A 19,048-nucleotide genomic window follows, 5' to 3' on the forward strand; every position below is an offset into this window, starting at 1 on the left:
TTTGAAAGTGAAAGTTGCACAGTCATGTCCGACTCTTTGTGACCCCATGGACTATACAGTCCATGGAATTCTCCAGGCCAGAATACTGGAGTGGGTAGCCTTTCCCTTCTCCAGACAATCTTCCCAACCCAGGATCAAACCCAGGTCTCCAGCATTGCAGGTGGATTCTTTACCAGCTGAGCCACAAGGGAAGCCCAAGAATAGTGGAGTGGGTAGCCCATCCCTTCTCCAGGGGATCTTCCAGACCCAAGAATCGAACCCAGGTCTCCTGTATTGCAGGCAGATTCTTCACTAGCTGAGCCACCAGGGAAGCCTGCCAATGATAACCTTTGGCCACTTATAAACAAGTCAGTAACTGTATGGGAGCATGCTCTACTGTAACAGATGCCTTTAGAAAGTAAGTGTCACAGGTGCTGAAGGCAGCCCTAAAAAGGACAATTTCAAAGCTGATTTGGAGCACTGCCAAATAAACGTGCAGCCTCCTAACACCACTTTTAAGGAAACATCCCTTTCGAAGCAGAAGTTATGTCTCATATTTTCAGGTGTGGTGTCACAGAGAACATCTGTCATTTCATAACCACGCTAAGGTTGCCAGTAATGTGACAATAACATGGGTGCTAGTTTCAGGAAATGAAATAACTTACGGAGGAGCTGGAAGAGACAAGCAGGCTTTCTAGGAGGACGGTCACAGTCACCACTGGATGACAGCGTAGCATCGGCCCCATTTGGGAGTCGCCTGCTCTCTTAACGGGAGGCCTGGCCTGTGCCGCAGGGCACAGACGCTTGCCAGGTGGTGTGGTTTCCCTCTGGCCTCCTGGTCACCCCGTCTCTGCTCAGACTTCCTGGCCCACCCTGGGAGTGACGGGGTGCAAAGCCCAGCTGCTTCTTTCCCTTTCGTTCTGCCCAGCTCCCTTTCAAAGCCTGCTATTCCCAAACACAACACTGAGAATCCCAGGAGAAGATGATGAAAGCAAAGGAGGATTCTTCTGGATTTTTATCATAAACACAGTTCAGCGTCATAAACAAGCCTAAATCCAGAGGGAACTGGTCATTCTGGCAGGACTCACTACTTAGGGGGGTGAGGTAGGGGGACAATCCAGTGTGACTACCCCACTGCTGATTCAGTACTTAAGATGGTTTAGGAAAAAGCTAACTAAACTTAAAAGAAATTTAAATCAATCAAATGTAAGGAAGTGATTTAGATGGTAAATCTTATGTGTTTTCTACCACAATAAAAAGACAAAAAAAAAAAGTAGGGAGGGAGGAAGAAAGAGAAGAAAAGGAAGAGAAAGAAAGAAAGAAAAGAGAGCAAGAAACTCAAGAGTACGGTAACGGACCCAGTTAAGGCTGGGATCCTATGAGCACTCTACCATCCCTGAGATGTTACTGAATTCTGTGTCTGGGACACTCAGCCCTCAGGGAACAAGTTTTTGCTTAGCATGCAAGGGTGGACATGCTGAAAAAGACAGAGACACACAGGTGTTTATTCAAAGAGGCTTTAAAAGACAACACACTGAAGGCCTAATGCTACCAAGGCAGTCCTCCGAAGCTCAAAGTGAGACCCTCTCCTCAGTTCATACCTCGTTAAGGTCTCTCTTTGGGGGGCTCTTCAGAAAGCTGAGCAGGTAGCTCGGGCAGGTGTGGTGGTACCCAGGTATTCAATCATTAGGCAGTAACAGAAACAGCAGCCAGAGCTACTGAACACACATCAAATGGAGATACTCAGAACTACGCAAAGCATGTTTCATGACATCTCCAATCTTTTTCAACAACCCTGAAGGCTTATTAGCACAATGACGTCTATTTTGTATAAAGGGAAACGGAAGATTACTAATTGATGCTAAGTAATGTGCCCAAGGCCATACAACTAAAGGCCAAAGGAGCCTGGATTGGAACCCTCTGGCCAAAAGCTAATGTTGGTTTCTACGACACCCCAGGGAAGCAGACCACCAGACAAGCATTAACTACACTTGGTCAGAAACCCTAAATGTGATGGTGTACTCAATCGCTTTGGGAGAAGATCAGGTTCTTTATAAAACTAAACACGTACTTACTTAATGTCTTAGCAATCTCATTCCTGGGAATCCTAGAGAGTTGTCTAGTCCACCTCTCCATTTACAGAGAAAATAATCTGTCTTGAGATTTAGAGTTGTTCTTTAGTTGCCAACTCTGTGTCCGACTCTTGTGACCCCATGGACTGTAGCCCTCCAGGCTCCTCTGTCCATGGGATTTCGCAGGCAAGAATACTGGAGTGGGTTGCCATTTCCTCCTCCAGGGGATCTTCCCAACCCAGGAATTGAACCCTCGTCTCCTGCACTGGCAGGCGAATTCTTACTAATTCTTTACCGCCGAGCCACCAGGGAAGTCAAGAGGTTTAGAGAGAAAAGGCAGTTTGTCAAGATATATTCCTAGGCAGTGGCACAGCTGGGACATCCTGGAGGGAGAAGGGAAACCCAAGACATGAGCACAATCAACCAGTGTTTAAAAGGGGGAAGTATGCCAAAAGGCAGGTATTAGTAAGCAAAAATATAAAATTATAATCTTGCAAGTCAATAATCCCTCAGAAATGCTTGTTTTTTATTTTCAAAAGACCTTGTTGGGAGCCTGGAAAAGATATCTTCTGAGGATTAAAAATATAAGACAAAAAATATTTCTTCCATGTATCTCAAGGTCAGCGGGGGCACGGAGGGGGGTAGGGAGGCAAAAAAGTATAAATGACGTCTCTGTTTCAGCTTCCACCAAGAAAGGCACTAAATTACCCCTTTTGAAAATGGCCTTAAGAGGGACAGACGGCAGATGACCGACCACAGGAACAGTAACATTTTATATTACACTGACAGCTTAACCAGAATCACGCATCTAGGGATGCCAGGATGAAGCTGAGAGAGATGGATAAAACACGCATCAATGTTAACTCCTAAACCACACTGATAGTAATAAAACATATTTCTTGGACTCAAAATTGTCAATCTACAATATTCCTGGAAAAGGCACTTAAAAGATATGAATCTAGATAAACAGGTTCCCAGACAGAGGTCCAAGGACAAACCTGGGTTGTTCCCCTTAAGAATCACTCAAGTCCTTGAAAATCAAAACAGACTCCAAGAAAATCATCCATGCTACAAAATGGAGAGACCGTGAAAAAACTGTGCTAAGTGAAAGAAGCCAGGCACAGAAGACCACATATTGTCTCATTCCACTTACATCAAATCCCCAACATAGGCAAATCCATGGAGACATAAAGGAAGGTGTATGGGGTTGCCAGGGGTTGAGGAAAGAAAAAAGTAGTGTCTGCAATAGGCATAAGGTTCTTTTCGGGGTGATGAAAATGTTCTGGAATCAGATAGTGGTGATCTTTACACAATCCTGTGGACAGACTAAAACCACGGAATTGCATGTTTTAAATATGGAATTTATAGAATGTGAATTATATCCCATTTTAAAAAAATTCAATATAAGGATATACTGACAAGGGTCCTCTCCTATGTTGCTAACAGGAGTATGAACTTTTTTTTTTTGGCTGCAACACACAGCAGATGGGATCTTAGTTTCCTGACCAGGGATTGAACCCATGCTCCCTATAGTGGAAGCATGGAGTCTTAGCCACTGGACCACCAAGGAAGTCCCCAGTGTTAACTATTGAAAGCCTTTTTGCAGGGGAGAGTAGCAAAAATACTAAAATTTTAATCATGGATATACTTTTAAGTGAGTTAATTTCTCTTTGAGAACATCAACTAAGGGAAACATTTAGAAACTCCAAAGTTTATATGTAAGAACATCTGATACAGAATTGATTTTTAATACAGTAAAAACAAATATCCTATTTAAAAGTAAACACAGGGAATTCTCTGGTAGTCCAGTGGTTAGGAGCTCAGCGCTTTCACTGCCAGACTGCTTGGGTTCAGTCCCTGGTAGGGGAACCAAGACCTCACAAACCACGCAGCATAATCAAATAAATAAATAGAATATAAATACCTTATTTGTCAATCTTTAGGAAAATGCTTAAATTAACAGCACATTCACATAGAATAACACTACATAGCCATTACTAAACAAAGTTCTAGCTGACATTTAAAAAGTGTCCACAACATGTGGGGGGGGGGTGGAATATATATATATATATAATCTCATTTTTTAAAAATGCAATATCAACAATAGCTTTTTAAAATAAATTTTAGGACACATACCATCATTATGTCTGGGAGATAAGACTGTGGCCAAGTTTCACTTCTTTTCCCTAAAACTTTCTCAAAGTTATTTACCTATTTGTCTTTAACTGTTTCCCATGATTAGAAGGTAAACTTTGTAAGACAGTGACTTTGTGGTGTTCCCCAACATTTTTGTGGCTTATAGTAAAACTCAGACATGTGGTTACTGGGTGAAATGAATATTTTCAATTTGAGAAAAAGGAAAAAAAGTCTACAAAATTGTACATGAAAGCAAAAATGACAATATCTGTGTACAGAAGAACAGAAGAAAATAAAATGTTAACAGTCATTTGAGCCTGTGCAAATTTGCTTTTTTTTTAAAATAGACATCTAGATTTTCAATAATGAGAATTATACTTTCATGGTATTTGTCACAAACTTTTCATATGGATGTTTAGCAGAAAAATGTTAAAGACTTGAATGATAAACAGGAAAAACTGTTTGCCAGACAATTCATGCTCCTCCAAGTCATCAGGCTTCAGGAATCGAAGGCAGCCTACGAGAGGTGCCAGCTCACGATGACATCTGACTGGGTGCAGGGCACAGTGCTCTCTGCCCTGGGGCTGGGCGGGCCTCTGCACACCCAGGAAGGCCCAGAAGCTCTTCCTCCAGCTTCAACCCGGCAGTGAGCGGCCCCGTGGGGCCTTGCTGTCAGTCTGCTTCAGGGCCTCCCACATTCGCCCGGGAGAAGAAAGTGTTCTATGTGGTGCTGTTTAGTCAACTCTTTTGCAACCCCACGGACTGCGGCGTACCAGGCTCCTCCATCCACGGGATTTCCCAGGCAAGAATACTGGAGTGGGCTGCCATTTCCTTCTCCAGGATATCTTCCCCACCCAGGGATCGAACCCACATCTCCTGCATTGGCAGGCAGGATTCTTTACCACTGAGCCACCAAGGAAGCCCATGCTCTATGTGCAGACTTACTTAATCTAAAGAAATCAGTTAAATATAAAATTAAGCAGAAAAGCTTAACTAAGTTTGAGACCTGTCTTTTTTTTTTAAGTCCAAATAAAAAAATTAAAATACAAAATAAGAAGTAATTGCTCCTATTAACAAGTTGGGTCTGTGGACATTTCAGGTGGCAAACCTACTTCCCGATTAAAATTAGAATTGTCTGATATTTTTGCCTTCTGTTTCATCTGAAAGAGTATTTGTCATAGTTACCTGACTGTGGAGTACAGTAAAGACAGAAAACCCCACATGGCCTTGCCTTTTGATACTGCAGTTGCACTGGGACGCTCATCATTCAGCACAAAGATTTGTGCTGAGATAGCAAGACTCATCTGAGGAGGGAGAGTGTCAGTGTGTGCGTGTCCCCTCTGTGCTGAGTTTTCCCCTGCATTCAGCATATTCATCTGAGGGGTGAGAGTATCAGAGAGGCAGGGTGAGTGCGTGAGTGAGTGTGTATGTATCAGAGAGAGAGGAAGTGTGTGTGTGTGTGCCCCTCTGTGCCCCTTGAGTCTTCCCCCTGCATTCAGCATATTCATCTGAGGAGCGAGTATCAGAGAGGCAGGGTGAGTGAGTGAGTGTGTGTGTATGTATCAGAGAGAGAGAGAGAGAGAGAGAGAGAGAGAGAGGAAGTGTGTGTGTGTGTGTGTGTCCCCTCTGTGCTCCTTGAGTCTTCCCCCTGCATTCAGCATATCCAGTCCTTCTGCACCTAAGAGTCCCGTGCTCTGGGCGGTAAAGCAGCCACTTCCATCCTGTCCCTTCTCCCACAGTCACAGCCGGTTAGCGCCAGGGGAAGAGTTCAGTTTCATGGATCTAAGGTGGAAACCTTAGGTATGTAAGGTAGATGCAGGTGTCCAGGAGGCTCTTGGATATACTTTCCAAGGGAAATGTCCAGAAGAGTACACTGGACTGTCCAGTAAGAATGGGTGGAGAGAGAAGAGGGAGCAGGACCTAACCCAAGGAACATTAATGCTTATGGTTCCCAGAGGGGAAGAACCTACACACCGCGTGAGAGGGAGCATCAGGTCAGTGATGTAGGGGGAAAAGGGCAAGAAAGTGCAGCTTCACAGAAACCTGAGGATGAGCGCATTTTAGGACAGAATGATCACAGGTGTCAAATGCTGCCGAGGAGCAAGTAAGCTAAGAACTGAAGAGTGATCAACACAACTGGTGATGTCATTTCTACAAAACCTGTCCACCCCAAAGCCCCAAAGCTGGTCATTCCTGGTCCCCACCTCTATTTCCACATTAAAACAGGGTACAGGGTGGTGTTGGGTTTTTATCTTACAATGTTCCAGGAATCTTAGAAAGTCGACATCTCTAAATATATCTTTAGGTGAAGTTAACCTAAACCTTGTCATTCCAGGCAATAACGAAAATGGGGCAGGGGAGCAGGCAGATTATCAAATTTAGATGCTAACAGGAAAAGAGTAAGAGAGGGGGAAATTATTTGATAAGTGCCTGTTTGTTAACAAGTGTTGTTTCTAGAAACTATGAGTTTTATTTCTAAACAACTATGGCCTTTATGGACAAACCAAAAGCTCAAAGTGATTCAATTCTCTAAATCTGTCAAAGTGGAATGATGTTTGCTTCATCCGAGGCTAGGGCAGGCCTCTTCTAAAATGTTTTTGTGGCATCTTCTAAACCAAGTAGGTCAACAAATACAGAAAAATAAGACTAATTTCCTTCCTCTTCCTTTCTGACCCACCTGGAATTTCACTGTAGGCTTGGGCTACCAGGGCCTCTGAGCCCAGAACTTCAGCGAACTCTGGTCAACAGCACTGCCATGTACCAAAGCCCAGAAAGACCAGGGCCTAGAGTCAGGAATACTGCATGTGTGGACAGGGAATGGTGCTTTTCCTATATCTTAGTCATAGCTACTCTTGAGTATTCAGCACTGTTTTTATATCTGAAGGATAAAATAGATGCTAGCAAAGATCGTAATAATACCTGATTTTACTAAGGACTGAGTATTCTCAAACAGATTATGTCTCAAAACAGGTCTAAGAGGAAGTATATTATGGTTCCAACTACAACTTCATTTTCTAGAGAAGCTCAGAGAAGTTAAATAACTCGCCCAAGTCACACAGCCAGTGAGCAGCAGAGCTGCGATCTGAGACCAGGTTTGATGCTTGGCTTTAAGAGCCACTGCTCTTGACTCCTTCACGATGCTGTCTCATGCTCTGGATACACCAAACTTAGAAGCAGAATCAGCAAGAATCTCTAAGCACCTCCACTTTATCTCCATCATCCACTCCCCAGCACCACCACTATCTCCCCAACCTTTCCCCAGAAAACCGTTAACTCTTTCCTCTTCTATCCATCTCTTTACAAATCCATTTGTTTCCCAGAAAAGAATGGGAGAATACATGAAGAATCAATCTAGCAGAAGGTTGCAGATTAAATTTTAAAAATTTAAAGATTAAAAAAAAAATTTTTTTTTAATTAAAAAACAAACAAAAAAAAAAACCTCGGACTTTTCAACACTACCCAGAAGGACCCCAAGATAAGGGTTAAAAAAAATCTAATATGCACTTGGCAGCTACCAGAAGACCTACAACCACCATCCTAAGGACGAATCTTGCTAGCACTGGGTACTGTATTTCCTTTTCCCTCTGCAAATGAGAACTTTTGATCCTTGGTCACTAAGTGTTATACAGTTTCTCCAAACTTGCAAAATTTCTCCAAAACCATATCAGTGGTAAAAGGATGAACTAACTAAGACATCAGACAGTGAGTTGATGAGAAGACTATAAACTGTGTCAGTGGTAAAAGGATGAACTAAGACATCAGACAGTGAGTTGACGAGAAGACTATAAACCGTATCAACAGCAGAAGAAGTTCACTGCTGTTACTCCTGCCTCTTCTCATAACACTAAGAACACCAGCTTTGGGCTAGTTTTCCCGAGTGAAGCCCAGTTAAATAGAGGAAGGCAATTCTCTGCAGCCATATCGACAGTTGCCAAAAGTCACAGATCCGAGATCTTTCGTCGCCACTTTGATGTTGGCCCAAGGCCTCATTACCAGAGCTTCCCAGACTCCTGTGGTCAGGAAAGGAGACGAGGCAATGCTATTCACTGTTGAAACGTGGTCGTCTTTATTCCAGTGTTTCCTACACGTAAACAGATTCAGCATCACTTTATTCATAGAATTTAAAACTCAGCAGCTTATTTCTGTTTTTAAAAAGTTGCTTTGTGTCTGTCTCAGCTAGTGACAGACTGAGTGACATCAGCAACATGAGCTGAAAGAACCACCATGTAATATATAATTATATATTTTAATTAAAAATTTTATCTGCTTAAAATACTTTTATTCTGGTACCAAGAGATAAACACCATACACAGCAAACCCTAGGATTCTAGTGAGGCTGGACCTCGGAGGCCATCTAGCCCAGGCTCCCATCTCCCGGTCTCTGACACCCAAGCAAGCGGCTCTCCAGCCTCTGCAGGGGCGGGGAGCTTACTGCCCTCAAGGCGCAGGCCGCAGCTGAGCGGCTCAACCTCTCAGGACTGTCTTCTTCAGCTGGAGCTATAGCCTGCCCACCTGGGACTCTGCACACGTGTCCACACACACCCACAGACGAGACAGACAGACGCAGTTGCCTCTTCTCTCCAACATCCTTCCAAGTCTCCCCTTCTTCAGGCTCCATCCTCACAGTCTCACCTGTCACACCTCATGCAGCCAGTGTTCCTGCACAGTCCCTCTGCTCTGAGCTCTCAGGCACGTTTCAGAGCACAAGATGAATCAGGGCAGTGACAAAAGTGAGGATATGCTAAGGTATGTCCAAAGAGCAGTTTGTGAGCCTGTGGATTGCTTTGGCGGGAAGGTTTTTTTTCTATTTTCATGCTTGGCAGCATCTTGCAGTTCAGGCATCTGTATAGCCTATCACCAGTACCTGGAAGAGAAGCGGCAGCAACTGCTCCACTTAATTAACTTGCTTCTCCACCCCCCCTAACTTTTACGTAAGAACCCTGCACTAGCCATCAACACTGACTATGAGGTCTAAATGAAAACCCATCTCACTGAGGCTACATAATAGCCAGCTGACATATCAAAGGTCTTAATATGACTCTGAAAATTCATGTTGGAATAATTTTCATAAAGAACGTTTTTTTTTGGTTTGTTCTGGCCACCTGATGTGAAGAACTGACTCACTGGAAAAGACCCTGATGCTGGGAAAGATTGAAGGCAGGAGGAGAAAGGGATGACAGAGGATGAGATGGTTGGATGGCATCACCGACTGGACAGACATGAGGCTGAGCAAGCTCCAGGAGCTGGTGATGGACAGGGAAACCTGGTGTGCTGCAGTCCATGGGGTCACAAAGACTGAGCGACTGAACTGAACTGTTTTTTACTGAAATGAAAGCTTACCTTAAATAGTGTTTAAAAAATTAAATATGCAGATTGTTTTAAGAATTATAAATCTGCCCATGTATCATAAATGAAAATAGTTTGAGGGTCTGGGGTTCTCTTCAAGTAATATGTTCTTTGGAACAGCAGCATAATATTCCACTGGTACTGGCTATGATGTAAACCCAGGCCTATCTCATAGACACTGCAGGATCAGTTCCAGACCACCACATAAAGCAAGTATCATAGTGAAGTGAATCGCACAGGGTTTTTGGTTTCCTAGTGCAAATAAAAGTTATGTTTACACTATGCTGAAGTCTACTAAAATAATGTGCAATAGCATTATTTCTAAAAAAGAGCAATCTACATACCTTAATTTGAAAACACTTAATTGCTAAAAAAAAAAAAAAGCTAACCGTCATCTGAACCTTCAGCACGTCACATTCTTTTTGCTGATAAAGGGTCTTGCCTTGATGTTGATGGCTACTGACTGATCAGGATGCTGCTGCTGAAGGCTGGAGTGGTTGTGGCAATTTATTAATGACAACAATGAAGCTTACCACATTGATGAAGTCTTCCTTTCACAAACAGTTTTCTGTAGCATGCAGTGGTGTCTGACAGTGTTTTACCCACCGTACAACTTTTAAAATGGAATCAATCCTCCAAGCCCTGCTCCTGTTTTATCAACTAAGTTTGTGCAATATTCTAAATCCTTTGTTGCCATTTCAACAATCATCAAATCTTCACCAGGAGCAGTTTCCATCTCAAGAAACCACTTTCTTTGCTCATCATAAGAAGCAACTCCTCATTTGTTTAAGTTTTATCAGGAGATTGCAGCAATTCAGTCCCATCTTTAGGCTCCACTTCTAGTTCTCCACCACAGTTACAGTTATTTCCTCCACTGAAGTCTTGAACCCCTCAAAGTCCCCCATGAGGGCTGGAGTCAACTTCTCCTAAACTCCTGTTAATGTTGACATTTTGACCTCTTCCTGTGAATCACAAGTGTTCTTCACAGCATTTAGAATGGTGAATCCTTTCCAGAAAGCTTTCAATTTGCTTTGTCCAGATCCATCAGAGGAATCACTATCAATGGCAGCTACAACCTTACAAAATACATGTCCTAAATAGTAAGATTTGAAAGTCAAATTACTTCTTGATCCGAAGGCTGCAGAATGGATGCTGTGTTAGCAGACATGAAAACACCATTAATCTCACCATACAACTCCATCAGAGCTCTTGAGTGACCATGGACATTGTCAATGAGCAGTCATTTTTTTCCTGAGCAGTAGGACTCAACAGTAAACTATGCTGTAAACACATGTGCTATCATCCAGGCTATGGAATTTATGTTTAGAGACTATAGGCAGAGTAGATCTAGCTCAATTTTTAAGGACCCTAGTAGTTTCAGGATGGCACATGAGCACTGGCTTCAGCTTCAAGTCACCAGCTGCATTAGCCCCTAACAAGAGAGTCAGCCTGTCTTTTGAAGCTTTGAAGACAGGCACTGACTTCTCCTCTCTAGCCATGAAAGTCCTAAATGGCATCTTCTTCCAATGAAGGCTGTTTTGTCTAAACTGAAAATCTGTTGTGTAGCGTAGTCACCTTCACGGATCACATGAGCTAGATCTTCCGCATAATGTGCTGTAGCTTTTCATCAGCACTTGCTGCTTCACCTTGCATTCTTATGTTATGGAGATGGCTTCTCTCCTTAAACCTCATGAGCCAACCTCTGCTGGCTTTAAACTTTTCTTGGGCACTTACCTCACCTCTGTCAGCCTTCACAGAATTGAAGAGGGTTAGGGCCTTGCTGTGGATGAGGCTCTGACTCAGGGGAATGTTGTGGTTTGCTTCACCTTCCACCCAGACCACTAAAACTTCTTCCACATCAGCTATAAGCCTGCTGTGCACTCTCGTCATTCATGTGTTCACTGGAGTGGCACCTTTAATCTCCTTCAAGAACTTTTCCTTTACATTCACAACTTGGCTAACTGTGAGGCACAAGAGGCCTCGATTTTAGCCTGTCTTTACTCCCCATGTGCCTTCTTCACTAAACTTAATCACCTTTAGCTTTTGATTGAAAATGAAAGCCAAGCAACTCTTCCTTTCACCCGAACACCTAGAGGCCGTTGTAGGGTTATTAAGTGGCCTAATTTCCATATTGCTGTGTCTCAAGGAACGGCTGTTTCTTGGGCTCAGAAACCAGAGAAGGTGAATGGTGGAGGAACGGCCAGTGGAGCAGTGAGAACACACACATTTATCCAGGAAGTTCACTGTCTCACATGGGTGCAGTTCCTGGCACCCCAAAACAATTACAACAGCAACACCAAAGATCACGGATCTCAGATCACCATAACAAATAAAATAACAATGAAAAGGTCTGAAATATTCAGAGAATTACCAAAACATGACACCGAGACATGAAGTGAGCAAATGCTATTGGAAAAATGGCCCTGTTAGACTTGCTAAACACAGGGGTGCTACAAACCTTCCATTAAAAAAAAAGTAGTATCTGTAAAGCACAGTAAAATGAAGCCTTCCGGTAGTCCCCTTTTTGACGGACACATAAGTTCTTTTCCATTTTTGCTCTTATAAACAAAGCAGCCACGAAGCCTATACACCCAGTTTTGCACACTTGTCTGAGTATATCCATAGCAGAAAATTCTGGCAGATGGAACTGCATGCTCTGCAGTGTTTGTCTGCTAACTTGTGACTCTAAAGAGCTAGGACAGGAAGAAATCGGGAGTGTAGACAGCCTTTAGGCAGCAGATGAGTCAATTATTTCCTAGAACAGGCTGTTTTAGTTTGGTTTCACAAGGACCTGTCTGCTGGAGAAAGAACAGAGGGTCTTCCTTGGAACCATATCCCTAGACCACCCTGTGTTTTACTACTGAGTGATCCACAGAAGCAGATAGGAAAGTGGCTGGTCCCACCCATCCTCCGTGCATGGGTTCCAGCTGAAGAGCAGAGACTCAGACCTCCCCGGTTACCAGGTTGTTATCAATTCTGCACAAGGAAAACCAGCCCAATTCCAGGAGATCGAGGTTGGTCCCCTCATCTCACCTCCCTGGGCCTCACTGGCTTAAGTCTCTGGGTTGCTCTGAATAGGAAACCACCTGGAACACAGAACTATAATACCAACTGAGGAAAAAGATCTTAGCAAGATGGGTCACACGGGTCAAACATTTTATCAACTCCCCTCCCCTTCAGGAAACCAAATGGTGCCAAACAGTTGAGAGGTTCACTATTTTCTGCAGGAGAAAACTTCTGCAGATTGTGATAAATAGGAGGCCTGTGATAGACTGCTTTTAGTTTAACTGAACATCGAAAATAATAAATATGTAAACTATAAAGAAATGAGCACTTCTCTCTTTATAAAAACTTGGTAAGCTGTTCCTGGGGGTGCAAGGGGGAACATCTCTTTTTCACATAGCTAATTTTGAGTCATATTCTGATTTACAGTCTTCATTACATTTATTCCTATATGGAGCTGACCTGAGCACAGTACAAATCTATATATTAAGTCCTTCAGGACAGAGCTCTCAGTTACCATGTGGAGAATGGAAAACACAGGAATCAGGGTAACCACCAGAGGCTGAGAGAGAGGCCAGAAAAGCCAGCATCTCCTCTTGTTAAAAAAAAACAACAAACACTAGTGTGAGCTGGATTCACTCACTTAAAAGATAGGTGATCTCTTACCTGCTTCTCTTTCTTCTGTATTTTCATTATCATCTATTAAAGGCAATTATTTTATTTCTGTAAAACATAAAAAAAGGCAAAAATTATGTTAAAATCCACAATAAAACATTGCAGATTATCTCAAGATTAGCTGTGGCGCATAAGGAAAACAGAGAATGGAAGATTACGTCCCCAGAACATTTACAATTAGCAATCTTCCAGCCTGACACTCCTGAGAGCCCTGTGCACCAGCCTAAGCCTACCTACTCCTGTCCCCAGCCCTCATTTTTGGCTCTAGATGCAGCAGAGTCAAAAAGATACTGTCTTCGTAGATAAAACAAGTTATAAAAAATGCGGGCACATTAAATCACAAAGGGAACTCAAAGAGGAACCGAAAATGATGCCATGAGTATATCTGGGGGGTGTGGAAGGGTGGAGAGGGACTAGAACTTGAAGAAGCAAAGCCCTCATTTTGGGGGGGAAGAAAATTAGTAAATAGTATCTATAAATGATATATCTGGAAATAGAAATATGCACAATAAAAAAGAGAGTTAAAGGACTTCTCTGACGGTCCAAAGGCTAAGACTCCATGCTTCGAGTGCAGGGGGCCCGGGTTCAATTCCTGGTCAGGGAACTAGACTCCATGTGCCACAATTAAAACCCAGTGCAGCCAAACAAATAAATAAATATTTTTAAAAGAGAAAGAGCTGAAAGAGTTAAAAGTGGTTCTTCTGAAGGAGAGAGGAGCTGGTATGAGACAGGACAGGGCACTCTTGCATTTCATCATATGCTGTCCTACATTACTTGATGTTTCAAACCATGTGCATTTTAAACTAACAAAATAAATTCTATTTCAATATTCCATGATTTTTTCCTAATGATTTTATTATACCCAGGCCTTAAGTCCCATTCCCAGGCTCCAACCACAAAGCCCATGACGACACTGAGCTTCTCATAAATGACTTTTGAGCAGCACAGTGACAAGAGCCCAGCAAGTGGCTTGAGAGGTTAGAAGTGCTCTGGGGCATCCAGGGGACAGAAGGACCTCTGTTCTAGGAAACCCAGAATGTAGGGCTGCCTGAATCACCCACTCTCACCTCCCACATAGACAAACAAAGGAAAGATCATAGTATATATACTCGGCTTCCGGTTCTAGTCTGGATGTAGACACCACTTCATATTCATTGTTTACCTTGATTTCCTGGACATCCCACAGAGCTAGGAACCCATCCCAGAGGCGCATGATTATCCTTATGTTATACTTATTTCTCACATGCAAGTGACAGCGGTATGTGCAGGCGTCAAAGAGAACTTTTAGATTAAACCAAGGCAGTCTCCCCTAAGTGGGCTCATGATGTGTTTGATGCAACTGAGAAAAATGAAGGACTTGGGGTTTCAATCATCTGTGGGAACCACAATTACAGTTTAAAGTCTGTTGATTTAGGGTTTTCTTTTCCTCCAAGAGTCAGAAGCATTTTCTATTCAAAGGAGTGTAACATGTTACCAGGATACTGCTGCTTGCAAAGAACACAGCATCCCTGGAAGCAACAAGTGGCAAAGTGGGCACAGGCAGGCCCGAGACCAAGGGGGAAAGAGAGGGTGGCAGAGAAGAGCTGGCCAAGTCAGGAATAGGGAAAACCAAGTCAGTAAATAGTGCTTTTAAGGATCGGTGTGAGGACTAACATTTGACGAAACAATGAACTTACCTCAAGAAAACCATAAATTTCTGAGAGATGGCAAGGTAAGGGCTCTGAAATCAGGGCAGTTCAGAGAATCTTACCCTCTGGACTTCAATACAGTGGAGTCGACTTTAGGTCAACTATGTTAGCACAAAAGTCTATCTCCTTTATCTTTCAATTTTGAGTTAGCAAGACCTCAGAAAACCAACATTCTCAACCATCACAAACTGTCAAAAATTCTGAAATGAAGAAGGAAGTTTGGGTAATAAACTCTGGCTAATAAAAAGGGATATTATCAATAACCAGACATGTAACTCAAATAAAATTCTACCCAACAAAATGAAATCAATTGCTTACAAAATGCAGAAAAAGTCTAGTGCCAAGAAAAATCACCTTTTAATATATCAAAAAAAAAAAAAATCAAGTATAATGCAGTAGAGACATCAAAAAACACAATTTCTGACTAAAGTCCACAAACCAGCATGCAAATGAACAGAGCCCCAATGCTGCCTGCAATATGTGGAAAACAGGTCCAGCTGATCGTCACTGTTGGCATGTTCATCGTCTACAGCTTTCTGAAAGCACTCAGGCAACGTGTCACCTAGATCTATGGGCTGCAGCGGTTCCGCTTTCAGGAATCCACCCAGAGGCAGCCAGCCAGTAGGAAATCAAGCTGAGAGGAAGCTCAGGGATGGGGCTGGAGACAGTGTGGAAACGCTGTCACAGCAGAGCTCAGGTACTGCAGAGGGTCACTGTTCCCTGGGTCCTGGTCATCACAGGGCCTGGGAAGATCAGAGGCGGCCGATGAGCAGAAGCTAGAAAGACTGGGAAGGTGTGGGGCTGACCCAAGTAAGGCCTGAATGTGGTTCCTCAGCAGAGAGAAGGCTTGGAGGAAAAGCTTGGTGAAAAGATCCTAAACCAAATCTCACCACCAGGTGTTCACATGTGAGATACTGCCACCCGCACCCTCAGGGATTTTCACGCCGTGCAGATAAACCCACTCCATTCTCTGAGAGAGACAATGTGTGTGAAATCCAAGTGCATCCCAGTGATGCTGCTATGAGAGTAACTGCTTCTGGGACCTCCCTGGTGGTCCAGGGGTTAAGACTTCACCTTCCAATGCAGGGGGTGCAGGCTGGATCCCTGGTTGGGGAACTAAGACCCCACACACCAAGGATTGCTCTCATTCACTGAAAGCAGGTCTTTGGCCAACCTTGCGTTGTGATTGTGAAGTCATTTCTAGTACCTGGATAGATTGCCACCCACCAGCATGTGGGTACTTCACAAGATAGCATCTGTCATCAACAGCATCAATTTGGTGTTCAATAAGCATGTATTGACTTTTATTTCTCCAAATTCCATCTAGTAGTTTACTAGGCATTCTCTCTGAGGTTTTCTCTACCTTTTTACCTCTTTGATGGCATGTGTTTTAAAAACACAAAACTACCTAATCTTTTTGTGTGGCTAAATTTTATGCAGCAGGAATAGCGAACGAGATATACACTAAAGCAGGTACTTCTGCACAACACTGGAAATGGTTTCACAGCCTCTGCTGCTGTGCTGACATCACCCAAAAGTTGTGATTAGACAGATCTTTTAGGTTCAATAAAGTGCAAATTAAAACAGTAATTTCAGAGTCCCACAATTTAATTAGAAGCATAATACAAACATATTCTGAAACTCCTGTGTGGACAAACCAGGAAACTTGTCAAGAGAGCGTATTAAAAAAGTATATTAAAAAAAAGTGTGTAACTGGGGCTTCCTTGGTGGCCCAGTCGTTGAGACTTCACGCTTCCATTGTTGGAGGGCAAGGGTTCATTCTCTGGCTGGGGGCCTAGAATTCCACATACCTTGCAGGGCAGCCAAAAAACAATAAAAATTTAAAAGTGTGTAACTTCTGAATGACATGAAAACTGGGAGAACTCCTCAATGCATTTCATTGCTCATGTATGAAAGCAGTATTTACAAGAAGGTTAGCTGTTAATAATATAAAAAGTAAACAATATAAATATTCCCATTCCTCTTAACACTCACAGCGAAGCTTATACTAAGAAAAATGGGTGCAGGTTCATTAAGAACATTCTGAAATATATTACTTTTTCCCTCTCCAGTTCAACAATTGTTCCCCAGCGCCATCTCCAAGTTCCTCCGTGTGGTCAGCCTTTGTCTCCTCACCTACAAAAAGGCTGACAATGGCAATCAGAGAGTATCAGGACACAGGACGCACATAAGCCTTCTGGCAGACTTTGGTGTCACTTGTCCTGGGAGTCCCTCAAGGGCAGGGGAAGGAAGGTGGCCCCCCTCTCCAGAGGACAACTATCCTTCCATCAGTACTTGGGGTCCATCCTCTCCTGCTTCTCAGCCACCTCAGCGTCTACATCACTTTGGAGCTAGTCTTTCCTCGTTTCGTTCCGGTTTCCCCTCAGATGTCACCTGCCGCCCAAGTCTTCCTTAACCCCCTACTCCCCCCAGCCCCTGTCCCCACTCTCTCTTCTCTCACCCTGATTTAGCTTTTTTTCCTGGCACTTGTTACTACCTGACGTTGTATTACGTCTAGTTGATTACGAACTTATTACCTCTGAGATGCACACACATGAGTGAAGCTCTGTTTTGTTCACGCTGAACTTCCTGAGTCTGAAAAAGCAATGGGCTCACAATGGGGACTCAATAAACATGTGTTCCATGAAGAATCACTTCCTTCTCTCCGCAGACAAACAGGCTCAACTCTGTCTCAGAACAGTAACCATACTAACAAGTCCCACACCTGAATCATCACTTCCTTCCGTATTACTTCCCTAAAGCTCCTCTTTGCAATGACTCCCTAGTTAACAAGTCTAAGCCTTATCCTGAGTTTCCTGCAGCACTGTAGCTACAGACCATTTTCTCCTCTTAAAACTCCCATCTCACTGGTTTCCTGGAGGCCGTTCTCTCCAGCTTTCCCTCTGACACTGCAGGCTTCCAAAGCTTAGCTTCCTCCATAGGCTCCTCACATTATAAGGCCCAACTCTTAAATGTCAGTGTCCCCATGGCTAAACAGTCTAACAACTTCACGTGGCAGTGTTAATCACATCACTCTAAAACAGGACAGAGTCAATGACGTGTTAATAAATTCCACGTGGGCTCTGACTTCTCCACTCGACTCCAAAACCTCACCTCACCTCCACACCAGGTATGTGCTCAGTCACTCAGCCGTGTTGGACTCTGCGATCCCATGGCCTGTAGACCGTGAGGCCTCTCTGTTTATGGGATTCTCCAGGCAAGAATACTGGAGTGGGGTGCCATTTCCCAAATCCAAGTCCTCCTGACTTCTAAGTGGACTTAACCATCCATATCCTGGTCAGTTCCAATCAGGGGTTCCACAGATACCCCACAAATCCCACAACTCTTCCAAAACCAAACTCAATGCTGCCTTTCACACCGCCCCCCTGCCTCCTATGTCTCCCACTGAAGGTCAGAGTCCCACAACCTGCCACCCAGCCGAGAGTCCAGTTGTCCTTAACCCCTTCCCCTTCCCTTAACTCCTTCCTCACACCTGAATCCTGAGGATCCTCCCCAGTCCACTTTGGGTGGGGGGTGTTTTTCACCTGATCCAGCCTCCTAAGTGTCTATTCTTAAGTGCCTTTCACCCTCATACCATTACCCTCATTGCACCAAGCGTGTGTTTTCCTAAAGTATCTGCCAAATCAGATCATTATCTCTGCAGTGTCTTCAGAAAAGAAAACTTCTTCACTGCACAGAGCCCTGCATAAGAGATCCAGCCTCTAGTCCATGTCTGCTGCTCTGACATTACCTTCCACCATTCAGCCAACTGTTCTGAACACCTGAAGTTCAGGCTATGCCTCCTTCCACTTCATTCTCTTATCCTTCAAAATTCAACACTTGTGCGTCATGTTCTCTGGGATGTTTTACCTGACTTCCCTAAGCCCCTAAAAGCAGCTCTGAGGAGCGCTAAGCCATAGCAGCTATACCACCATGGCGTCATCTTTTCCCTGCATCTCCATGCCATCAGCTCCGTGCCTCCGTGCCCCCCAGGAAGGGACTGTGTCCTGCAGCATCAGGCTCAGCGCCCGACATCTGGACTCATAAAGGATTACCTGTGGGGTAAGGGAGTGAATAAATGGGAAAGCGATATTTACAGAAAAGGCTTTGAGCTCCTACCTTCTTTATCATAACTGGTGGCCTTTCTTT

At 43.6% G+C, this 19,048-nt stretch overlaps 1 protein-coding gene across 4 annotated transcripts in view; it reads right to left on the reverse strand.

Moving 5' to 3' along the window:
- Window positions 1–19,048, reverse strand: part of CHD6 (chromodomain helicase DNA binding protein 6) — a 194,903-nt gene that overhangs the window by 128,691 nt on the left and 47,164 nt on the right. For all 4 annotated transcript variants that reach the window (XM_043884657.1, XM_043884655.1, XM_043884656.1 and 1 more), the window contains one exon: window positions 13,203–13,259. In XM_043884657.1, coding sequence (XP_043740592.1) covers window positions 13,203–13,235 — 33 coding nt within the window. In that variant the 5' untranslated portion in view covers window positions 13,236–13,259. The remainder of the gene's footprint in view (window positions 1–13,202; window positions 13,260–19,048) is intronic.

Source organism: Cervus elaphus, chromosome 23, assembly GCF_910594005.1.
Source record: "Cervus elaphus chromosome 23, mCerEla1.1, whole genome shotgun sequence".
NCBI lineage: Eukaryota > Metazoa > Chordata > Mammalia > Artiodactyla > Cervidae > Cervus > Cervus elaphus.